The sequence below is a fragment of the Nerophis lumbriciformis genome, linkage group LG16 (assembly GCF_033978685.3).
Source record: "Nerophis lumbriciformis linkage group LG16, RoL_Nlum_v2.1, whole genome shotgun sequence".
Lineage (NCBI taxonomy): Eukaryota > Metazoa > Chordata > Actinopteri > Syngnathiformes > Syngnathidae > Nerophis > Nerophis lumbriciformis.
In genome coordinates, this window is record NC_084563.2 from 29,422,643 (window position 1) to 29,435,491 (window position 12,849).

General features: G+C 44.1%; 1 protein-coding gene across 5 annotated transcripts in view; it reads right to left on the reverse strand.

The window, feature by feature from the left end:
* The window catches only part of kdm4c (lysine (K)-specific demethylase 4C), a 123,524-nt gene that overhangs the window by 36,154 nt on the left and 74,521 nt on the right, over positions 1–12,849 (reverse strand). For all 5 annotated transcript variants that reach the window (XM_061976918.2, XM_061976919.2, XM_061976917.2 and 2 more), the window contains exon 14: positions 4,573–4,771. In XM_061976918.2, the coding sequence (XP_061832902.1) occupies positions 4,573–4,771 (199 nt within the window). The remainder of the gene's footprint in view (positions 1–4,572; positions 4,772–12,849) is intronic.

The following is a 12,849-nucleotide window of genomic DNA, read 5'->3' on the forward strand; positions in this document are numbered from 1 at the left end:
GACAGGTCTGGACTACAGGCAGGCCAGTCTAGTACCCGCACTCTTTTACTATGAAGCCACATTGATGTAACACGTGGCTTGGCATTGTCTTGCTGAAATAAGCAGGGGCGTCCATGGTAATGTTGCTTGGATGGCAACATGTGTTGCTCCAACACCTGTATGTACCTTTCAGCATTAATGGTGCCTTCACAGATGTGTAAATTACCCATGTCTTGGCCACTAATACACCCCCATACCATCACACATGCTGGCTTTTCAACTTTGCCCCTATAACAATCTGGATGGTTCTTTTCCTCTTTGGTCCGGAGGACACGACGTCCACAGTTTCCAAAAACAATTTGAAATGTGGACTCGTCGGACCACAGAACACTTTTCCACTTTGTATCAGTCCATCTTAGATGAGCTCAGGCCCAGCGAAGCCGAGGCGTTTCTGGATGTTGTTGATAAACGGTTTTCGCCTTGCATAATAGAGCTTTAACTTGCACTTACAGATGTAGCGACCAACTGTAGTTACTGACAGTGGGTTTCTGAAGTGTTCCTGAGCCCATGGGGTGATATCCTTTACACACTGATGTCGCTTGTTGATGCAGTACAGCCTGAGGGATCGAAGGTCACGGGCTTAGCTGCTTACGTGCAGTGATTTCTCCAGATTCTCTGAACCCTTTGATGATATTACGGAGTGTAGATGGTGAAATCCCTAAATTCCTTGCAATAGCTGCTTGAGAAAGGTTTTTCTTATGTTTTCTATGCACTTCTGCCATCACCACGCTAATCTTACCAACACAGCCTCTTTCTTTTGTCTTCCACTGACCCGACCGTCTCCAGGCTTCGAACATCAGGCACTAGCCACGCCCACATTTAATCCTATTGGTCAACACTGAGCCTCAATCACGACCGGATTGGCTGTTGGTGGGTCACACAGAATCACTTCCGGATTAATGTAGGAAATGTTTTTATACCATTTTTGTAATTAATAAACGTGTATTTTTGAACAACTCACAAATGAATGTTGCCAACACAACACAACACAACACAACACAACACGTGTGTCTGCTATCCATCACCAGACTACACCAAAGCTCTCATTCCTTCCCGGAGTCCAAACAACAGTCTCCAGAGAGAAAGCAGCATTAGCATGTGTGGAACACCACACTTGTGGTTTTGTCACCAGTGTCAGATGACACGGACTACAACAGCAACCAAACATGTGTGCAGCGCTGGAGTGCACCTACACGCCGCATAAATAACACTTACTGCGGGATAAAAGATGAAGCGGGATCAAGGCTACTGCGAGGATTGAAAGCGACTTAAGGATAAGCTATGTCATTTTTTGAAGCGGGGGGATTCAGGGCCACATTTAGGGGTCTTAAATGTGTGTGTGTACCAAATAAGGGCTTAAGTGTGTGTGGATTTGTGGAAGAATTGGAAGGCGGTTGAAGGGATTTGAATAATGTACTGTGGTTCCACGTGGCGTACGCAGGGACTCGGTAGGTCTCTCAGTGCGTGCGAAGGCTTCTGGAACACACTTGGAGCTTCTGGGCAGGAAATGTAGGAGGCGTGCACAGACGACGCACCCTCCTTCCGACCAACAGAGAAATTATCAACTTGAAATACACAAAAGAAGGGAGTGGAACTTTGAGAAGAAAGGAATAAACCCACTGACACTCTCTGAAGTAAGCACACCATGGAGAAGGCAAAGGATGTTCCTGAGTGGAGCTGGTGGCATGCTGCTCAGCAGGGGGGCCAAAGGGCGGCCCCCCTGGTGGCATGCTGCTCAGCAGGGGGGCCAAAGGGCGGCCCAGGGGCCAATTAGGGCCCAAAGCTCATTTTTAACAAGTGCACATTTTGTAAAACACCATTACAAAAAAACATAAAAAGTGAAGAAAAAGAGCATACTGGTGTAATGTTATGTGAAAATGTTGCAATATTGGCAGTATATCCAGCCGGTGGAGATGCGCGGATAGGCAATTATTTCATCCGCAACCACATCACAAAAGTCGTCAACCATCCACCCGAACTAACATTTAATCAAAACCGCACCCGCCCGCCATCCGCCACCCGCCTGTTGTTATATATCTAATATAGACTATGCAAGGCATTAGTGAGGTTATAAAGCTTTTGTCTGTTAAAGAAAGGAGACTGATCCAATCTAGCAGAGACATTCAATGCGTGCCACGCTGTCACGGCCCAGACGCACACCAGTGCGCAATCATCTGGGAGCCGCGCTGAGTGCACCTCCAAGCGCGCTCGCGCCACTCAAACTGCTGCAGGCAGCTGCGTTCTATCTTGTTTTAACATCCTGTGGCACTCTTCTGGGATCACGGCGGACGAAACTGCTCATGCTCAGGGTGTTTGTGGAGGTTCGGGGTTTCGCACAAATGTGATGCACCATGTTAGATGTCCCGGTTTTGTGACTGTCGTAGACATAAACAGCGTCGCAGCTCTTGCAAATCACGTAGCCAGCATTATTATCATCCTGATTTACAACCTCATAAAAACGAGTCCACGCTGAACTTTTCTGGCCTTTTTTTCCCCCTGGTCTTTAGTATTCCCTTTTTTAGTTTGTCGCGTACCACGTTTGCTCCCGGCGTTGCCATCTCTTTTTTTTTTTTCTTCTTCTGTTGTGGCATATGCTGCAGGTGCCTGCTCGTTTTTCGTATGTGGGTAACAACATTTAACTATGTATATATATTTCCGAATTGGTTTAACTGCCACCCGCCTGAATCTATTTAAAATCTAATTTTTTTTTTATTTCAACCGCCCGACCCGCGGATAATCCGCGGATTCCGCGGTTGTGTCCGCAAACCGCGCATCTCTACCAGCCAGCCTCACAATTGCAGACCACATGTAAGAAATGCTCACTAACACAGATTTACGAACAACATTTGAGAAGAATAGGTCTAGTGTATAGAGTAAAAGTTGTACATCTTTCAGTTCAACTCATGAAAAATAGACTAAATAAGACTAAGCTGCATGTTTTTATCTTGAAAACCATCACTGCTGGAAAAATAATATAACATAAAATCAACAGTTAGATCTAAAGTTGATCTGGAGATGCAAGTGTTGAAAGTAAAAATAATATATATTGATGTATGACTTATTTTTGGATGATCTAGACCAGTGTTTTTCAGTGGAGTGCCGTGGGAAATGATGCAATTCCACCTAACTGGTCAAAAAAATATTGTTTGCAAACTAAACGTTTGAAAGGTTTGAAACTGTAGCCTGTAGGCATACCTTGGTAAAGTGTCTCCTCTTTAGTTTTGGGCGTACATTAGGCTGCTAAGCTTATTTTCAGCAGTATAACCATTGCTAGCGTTGGTTTTAGTCTTTGTTTTCTGATGGTGCTGACAATAACTATATGATTGCTGTGACATTGTACGCAGGCATGACATATTTCTTCCTGAAAATAGCCTCATTTCTGTGTAAAATGTGTTGGTTAGAGCAGCGTTTTTCAACCACTGTGCCGCGGCACACTAGTCCTCCGTGAGATATTGTTTGGTGTGCCGTGGGAAATGATGCAACTCCACCTAACTGGTCCAGAAAATATTATTTGCCAAGCAATAAAACGTTTGAAAGGTTTGAAACAGTAGTCTATAGGCATACCTTGGTAAAATGTCTTGGCTTTTATACTTTGCACCTAGAACAGTCCGGATGGTTCTTTTCCTCTTTGGTCCGGAGGACACCACATCCACAGTTTCCAAAAACAATTTGAAATGTGGACTCGTCAGACCACAGAACACTTTTTCACTTTGTATCAGTCCATCTTAGATGAACTCGGGCCCAGCGAAGCCGGTGGTGTTTCTGGGTGTTGTTGACAAATGGCTTTGGCTTTGCATAGTAGAGTTTCAACTTGCACTTACAGATGTAGCGACCAACTGTAGTTACTGACTGTGGTTTTCTGAAGTGTCCCTGAGCCCATGTGGTGATATCCTTTACACACTGATGTCACTTTTTGATGCAGTACCGCCTGAGAGATCCAAGGTGTGTAATATCATGGCTTACGTGCAGTGATTTCTCCACATTCTCTGAACCTTTTGATGATATTACGGAGCGTAGATGGTGAAATCCCTAAATTCCTTGCAATAGCTGCTTGAGAAATGTTGTTCTTAAACTGTTCAACAATTTGCTCACGCATTTGTTGACAAAGTGGTGACCCTTGCCCCGTCCTTGTTTGTGAATGACTGGAAGCTGCTTTTATACCCAATCATGGCACCCACCTGTTCCCAATTAGCCTGTTCACCTGTGGGATGTTCCAAATAAGTCTTTGATGAGCCTTCCTCAATTTTCTCACTCTTTTTTGCCACTTGTTCCAGCTTTTTTTAAACATGTTGCAAATGAGCTAATATTTGCAAAATATAAAGTTTTCCAGTTAGAACCTTAAGTACATATCTTGTCTTTGCAGTCTATTCAATTGAATATAGGTTGAAAAGGATTTGTATTCTGATTTATCAATGTGCCAACGTATAGGCCTTATTTTGAATACTTTAATGGTCAGCAACATTGAGGTGAGCCCTAATGATTGCAATATATATTGTTTTTTCAGGGTGTTTGGACGAGGGAGCGTTTACATACTTGCATGCACTTGAAGGCAGCATCCCCTGCAGCACAGCAGAGGAGAGGTGCCATCTTCCTGCAGCAGAGGGTTGGTGGGAGTCGGGGGGCAGTTCTGTTCACGGAAGGAGAAGCAGATCTCCGGGATCAGGGGCCTGCTTTTCCTGGGACCCCGGTAACCACTCGCGGTGCCTTCCATGTCCTCCGCTTTGTCTTCCCCCTGGAATAAAACATCAACCTGTCATGTTCTGCCTGGATAATCAAATAATTCCCCTCTTTCCTCGCAATTAAATGTTATTTTAGCAGCTGGCAAAGTACAGTAATGGTTCTTCAATGAGACAATAACAATGTGGTAATTATCCCTGATGGAAACTAGGACATTGGATTTGTGGCTTTTTATGTGGAGAAGTCATAATGCATGAATTTAGCAGCAATAAAAAGAGTGTACAAAGAAGCTATTACATCGCTGTACTGCATACACATAAGTTAACACACAAATACTACATTATTATTGCATACACATAAGTTAACGCACTAATACTACATTATTACTGCATACACATAAGTTAACACACAAATACTACATTATTACTGCATACACATAAGTTAACACACAAATACTACATTATTATTGCATACACATAAGTTAACACACTAATACTACATTATTATTGCATACACAGAAGTTAACACACTAATACTACATTATTACTGCATACACATAAGTTAACACACTAATACTACATTATTACTGCATACACATAAGTTAACACACTAATACTACATTATGACTGCGTACACATAAGTTAACAAACTAATACTACATTATTATTGCATACACATAAGTTAACACACTAATACTACATTATTACTGCATACACATAAGTTAACACACTAATACTACATTATTACTGCATACACATAAGTTAACACACTAATACTACATTACTGCATACACATAAGTTAACACACTAATACTACATTACTGCATACACATAAGTTGACACACTAATACTACATTATTACTGCATACACATAAGATAACACACTAATACTACATTATTACTGCATACACATAAGTTAACACACTAATACTACATTATTACTGCATACACATAAGTTAACACACTAATACTACATTATTACTGCATACACATAAGTTGACACACTAATACTACATTATTACTGCATACACATAAGTTAACACACTAATACTACATTATTACTGCATACACATAAGTTAACACACTAATACTACATTATTACTGCATACACATAAGTTAACACACTAATACTACATTATTACTGCATACACATAAGTTAACACACTAATACTACATTATTACTGCATACACATAAGTTAACACACAAATACTACATTATTACTGCATACACATAAGTTAACACACTAATACTACATTATTACTGCATACACATAAGTTAACACACTAATACTACATTATTACTGCATACACATAAGTTAACACACTAATACTACATTATTACTGCATACACATAAGTTAACACACTTATACTACATTATTACTGCATACACAAGTAAACACACTAATACTACATTATTACTGCATACACATAAGTAAACACACTAGTACTACATTATTACATTATTACTGCATACAACTAAGTTGACACACTAATACTACATTATTACTGCATACACATACGTTAACACACTAATACTACATTATTACTACATACACATAAGTTAACACACTAATACTACATTATTACTGCATACACATAAGTTAACACACTAATACTACATTATTACTGCATACACATAAGTTAACACACTAATACTACATTATTACTACATTTGCTTGCTTAGGCGGTCCATCGTAGTCGAAGATGACGTAGCTTCCATTTTGTTGCTCTGGTCGGTGGCTATCGTTGCTGGCGACGATGCCACTCCATATGACTATGAAGTCCGATCCTGGAACCACACGTCCTGCCACAGTGGGGACATGTCAGGCCTGGATCAGGGGGCTGGGATGGTTCTGGAACTGCAGGGTGGTGTCTTCGCCTCCGCTGATCCCTCCGGTGTTGGTTCCGACACTCCTCCAGATACATGACCCCGTCATGGCACAGCAAACGCCACAGCAATCGATTGGCTGCAGCTGTCTCAAGTTCGTGGGGTTTGATGTTGCACCTCTTCAATATCCCTTTCAGTTGGTCTTTGTACCTCAGCTTTTGTCCTCCGGGCTTTCTGCTGGCTGAAAGGAGCTGACCATAAAGCATCTGACGAGGCACTCGGTGTCCTGGCATCCGGATGGTGTGACCAACCCACCGGAGTTGTCGCTTTGCCAGGGTGGCCTCTATGCTTATGGACTCAGTGCGCTGCAAGATGTCCGTATGAGGAACTCGGTCCTGCCATGTGATGCCAAGAATGCGTTGGAGACATCTGATGTTAAATGCATCAAGGCAGCGGATGTGTCTGCGGTATATTGTCCAGGCTTCTGACCCATACAGCAGAGTTGAAACACACACCGCCCTGTAGACTGACACTTTCGTTGAGGTTCGAAGGTGGTTGTTTTCAAACACCCGGGAGCGCAGTCTTCCAAAGGCAGAGGAGGCTGAGTTGATACAAGCCTGGATGTCATCATCAATCTGGCATGTTGGGGTCAGAATACTGCCAAGGTAGCAAAACTGCTCAACAAGCTTGAGGGGTGTGCCGCTGATGGTAAAGACAGGGGGTGTAGGGGATGGGGACCTCTCCTGGATGAGAACCTCTGTTTTCTGAATGTTGATCACCAGACCTAGTGAGCGGTAGACTGATGACATGGTGTCTAGTGCATGCTGCATGGCATCAGGAGTGTGAGCGAGGAGTGCGCAGTCGTCTGCATATTGCAGCTCCTGGATGTTGGTGCCTGCCGTCTTCGTCTTTGCCTGTAGGCGACGGATGTTGAATAGGCTCCCATCCAGGCGAAACTCGATGGAGACACCACTATCCTTCGTGATGGACTGGCGGAATAGGAGTGTGGATGCTGCCAGGAAAAGATTGAAGATCGCTGGGGCCAGTACACACCCCTGCTTCACCCCTATTTTCACGGGGAAAGAGGAGGACTGCTCACTGCCTACAAGTACACAGGCCTGCATACCATCATGAAACTGTTTTAGTATGTTGAGAAACTTGGGGGGGACACCAAACTTCTTGAGAATGCTCCAGAGCAAATCACGGTCAACTGTGTCAAAGGCCTTGGTGAGGTCAATAAAGGTAATGTAGAGGTCCTTGTTTTGTTCCCTGCATTTCTCCTGGATTTGACGGGCAGCGAAGATCATGTCTAGTGTACTTCGGTTCTTTCTGAAGCCACACTGTGTCTCTGGGAGGATGCCCTCTGTTAGAAATGTAAGGCGAGAAAGCATAATCTTTGCAAGTACCTTGCCGGCCACTGAGAGAAGGGAGATGCCACGACTATTTCCACAAGATGATTTATCTCCTTTCCTCTTGTAGATGGTGACGATGTTGCTGTCTTTCCATTCTTGAGGCAGGGCCTCCCTGTGCCAGATGGCTAGTATGAAGTGAAACAGCTTCCGCTTCAGTAGATAGCCTCCCTTCTTTAGGATCTCAGCCGGAATTCCGTCAGGGCCAGGGCTCTTGTTGTTTTTGAGGCTCCTGATTGCAGTAAGAACCTCACTGAACATGGGAGGGTCATCAAGGAAGGGAGAAAGCGGGAGATCTGGGAGTGCATTGAGCACTAATGGATCAGAGGGGTTTATTTTATTGAGCAGTGAGTCGAAGTGCTCAGCCCAACGCTCAAGAATTTGTTGTTTATCCTTGAATAACACGTGTCCGTCTGCGGATCTTACTGGAGCGATGCTTCGCTTTTGTGGGCCATAGATGGATTTTGCAGCAGCGTAGAATGCGTAGGTATTATTAGCATCTGCATATCCCTGGATCTCCTGGGCTTTTTTGAGCCACCACTCATTTTCCATGAGCCGCAGTTGTTTCTGTGTCTCAGCTCTGGTTGTTTTATAATGGTGGAGGAGTGATGGAGAGTGAGGGTTGGAGAGCAGGGCAGCATGGGCTTTGCGCTTGGCGTCCAGCAGCTCCTGTATTTCTACCGAGCTGTTGTCGAACCAGTCTTGATGGTGCTTCTGAGTAAAGCCGATGGTTTCAGAGGCAGCTTGATGTAATGTTGACCTCAGTTTTGCCCACTCACTGTCCATGTCACAGGTGGTGCCGTAGTCCTCCAAGGTGGAAAGCCCCGTAGCCAGCTTGCTGCGGTAGTGAGATGTACACTCTGGAGAATCCAGGGCCCTGCAGTTCAGTCGCTTTCTTGGCTGCTGTTTCTTGTGTGGGGGTCGGATTTTCATCCTCAGCTTGGATCTGATCAGCCGGTGGTCAGTCCAGCATTCAGCCCCACGTAAGGCCCTGGTTATGCAGACGTCTTGTCGATCTTGTTGCCGTGTAATTATATAGTCCAGCAGGTGCCAATGTTTGGACCGTGGGTGCATCCAAGATGTTATGTATTTCTTTTTTAACTGAAAAATTGTGTTAGTGATGAGAAGTTGGTGCTCAGAGCACAGAGAGAGGAGTCGAATGCCGTTGTTGTTTATTTTCCCAGATCCATGAAGCCCGATTATTTTAGTCCAGAGCTGGGCATCTGTGCCAACTCGGGCATTGAAGTCACCCATGAGGATAAGCTTATCGGACTTAGGGACTCTGGATAGGGCAGCCGCAAGAGACTCGTAGAAGGCATCTTTGATGTTACTATCAGCATCCAAGGTAGGGGCATACGCACTGAGTAGCGTAGCAAACCGGCCTTTCACCAGGGGGATACGCCAGGTCATGAGCCGCTCACTGATGCCTTGGGGGGACTCTGGGATGTTATTGAGTAGTTTGCTTTTTACAGCAAAACCAACTCCATGGAGCCTGCGTTCGCCTTCCGGGAGACCCTTCCAGAAGAAGGTATAGCCTTCACCGACTTCTGTCAGGGAGTCTTCACCCGACAACCGAGTTTCACTGAGTGCTGCGATGTCGACATTGTATCTCTTGAGCTCATGCGCAATGAGCGCCGTCCGTCTATGAGGTCTCTCCGTCCCATCCTGCGTGTCGAGGAGGGTGCGGACATTCCAGGTAGCCAGGTGTATAGTCATATACTTTCCTTTGTTATGTTTTCGACCGCAGTAGGGGATGCCTTGGTGGCTGCGGTTTGCCACCCAGGTGTGAGGAACAAACAATTTTTGGGTCACCTTTTCTAGACCCTTCCCCAATTTGGGGTGAGCAGTGCGGACCCTAAATAGGGCTGCTCAGTCACATGGGCAGCTGCCGAAGGAAGATCATGTTCCTGATCCCAATCTTCACAACGACCATCACACCCATGCCGCCTCTGTGCAGGATTCAAGCTAAGAGCTTCCAGTCACATCCTTGACCTGCCCCCGTCGCTTTATCCTGTCGCCAGAAGACTTTTCGGAAGAAGCTGAAGCCTGCGCAAAGAGTGTATTTGTGTGAGGGATGGTGCGCGCAGTTCCTTCCCCCACAATCTTGGCCACATCCACCATATTCCAGTGGCACGAGAGAAACTCGAGACGACCTTCAGGTGAGTGCAGTTGCAGGGGACTGCCAGAGATCCAGTCAGCCAGAGATCCGGTCTGCTGGAAACCTGCCCATGTGTGTGTCCCCGGAGCACAGATTTTTCATTTGGGGTTTACTCCCGTAGCCATACTTCCTCCCGGTTTAACCCACATGGCTGTGGGGCGCCTTCTTCCGCCTTTGCAGCCGTTGTGGTGGTTCTCACACCCACCGCCCTCCGCCTGCTCTGCCGTTGAGGTCTCGTGGTTTGGGATCACTCTTAGTCTGGACTCTACCCTTCGACCTGTTCGGCTTGGGTGACCCTGCCAGGAGTGCGAGACTCCAGCCGACATAGCTCTAGGGGTCATGGAGACGCGCAAAGTGCCTCACCACGATAAGGTGGTGATCCCGTCGAGACACAATAAGGTGGTGATCCCGTCGAGACACTATTACTATTACTACATACACATAAGTTAACACACTAATACTACATTATTACTGCATACACATAAGTTAACACACTAATACTACATTATTACTACATACACATAAGTTAACACACTAATACTACATTATTACTGCATACACATAAGTTAACACACTAATACTACATTATTACTGCATACACATAAGTTAACACACTAATACTACATTATTACTGCATACACATAAGTTAACACACTAATACTACATTATTACTGCATACACATAAGTTAACACACTAATAATACATTATTACTGCATACACATAAGTTAACACACTAATACTACATTATTACTGCATACACATAAGTTAACATAAGTTAACACACTAATACTACATTATTACTGGGTACACATAAGTTAACACACTAATACTACATTATTACTGCATACACATAAGTTAACACACTAATACTACATTATTACTGCATACACATAAGTTAACGCACTAATACTACATTATTACTGCATACACAGTTAACACACTAATACTACATTATTACTGCATACACATAAGTTAACACACTAATACTACATTATTACTGCATACACATAAGTTAACACACTAATACTACATTATTACTGCATACACATAAGTTAACACACTAATACTACATTATTACTGCATACACATAGGTTAACACACTAATACTACATTATTACTGCATACACATAAGTTAACACACTAATACTACATGATTACTGCATACACATAAGTTAACACACTAATACTACATTATTACTGCATACACATAAGTTAACACACTAATACTACATTATTACTGCATACACATAAGTTAACACACTAATACTACATTATTACTGCGTACACATAAGTTAACACACTAATACTACATTATTACTGCATACACATAAGTTGACACACTAATACTACATTATTACTGCATAGACATAAGATAACACACTAATACTACATTATTACTGCATACACATACGTTAACACACTCATCATCATCATCTGGCATCTGTCTGTCTCGAGAGACAATAGAGTTTTGCGCACAAATGTCAATTCATGTCATGTGCAACGCCTGTTGTGACTATATAAGCCAATTCTTGACAGGCATGCTTTGTTGCAGTTCCTGCATACATATTGTATTGTTGGTTGATTCAGTAGGGGTGTGACTGCTCGCTTTCTACGTTCATGCTTCTCCTCCCACTGTCTTACTCTTCTTAAGTCACTCTGATGTACGCCCTCCTTCACTAACTTCCTCCATTTCCCACGTTCAGCTGAAGAAGCTTCCCAGTTTAATGGGTTGATGTCACTGGCCTTCATATCACGCTTACACACATCTTTAAAACGAAGGACAGGTCTTCCCACAGCCCTTGTTCCAGAGGCCAGTTCACCGTACAGGATGTCTTTTGGAATGCGACTGTCATCCATTCGACTTACATGGCCAAGCCATCTCAGACGTCGTTGTGTAAGGAGAGCGAAGATTGTCTTCATTCCTGTTTTCTCGAGGATATCCTTATTCGGGATACGATCCTGCCATTTGATTCCCAGAATCCGCCTCAGGCACCGAAGATGGAAGGAGTTCAAACGGCGCTCTTGGCGTGCATACGAGGTCCATGACTCGCTGCCATAAAGTAGAGGGCTGAGAACACAGGCTTGATAGATCTTCATTTTTGTGTTGATGGTTAGCAGTGTGTTCTCCCAAGCACGCTTGGAGAGTCTAGCCATCGTTGTAGATGCTTTGCCGATGCGGATGTTGAGCTCGGCATCGAGAGAGAGATTGCTGGATATGGTTGAGCCAAGATAGGTGAAGTTCTCAACAACTTGCAGGGTGTGGTTTCCAATGGAGATCCTTGGAATGTTGCGCATATCTTGTCCCATAATGTTGGTCTTCTTGAGGCTTATAGTTAAGCCAAAGTCTTTGCATGCATCAGAAAAGCTGTTGATCAGCCTCTGTAGTGCTTCCTCTGATGGTGCGGCCAGAGCAGCATCATCTGCAAAGAGCATCTCTCTGATGAGGACTTTACGCACTCTAGTCTTTGCCCGGAGACGTGCGAGGTTGAACAGTTTCCCGTCGCTCCTTGTGTGTAGGTAAACACCATCGTCAGATGATTTGAATGCTTCTGACAATAGCAACGAGAAGAAGATTCCGAAGAGCGTAGGAGCAAGCACGCATCCTTGCTTCACTCCATTCTCAATTGGGAATGGGGCTGATGCGGAGCCGTCACACAGGATAGTTCCTTGCATATCTTCATGGAATGATGTTATCAGCTTCAGCAGCTTTGGTGGGCAGCCTATCTTGTGCAAAAGC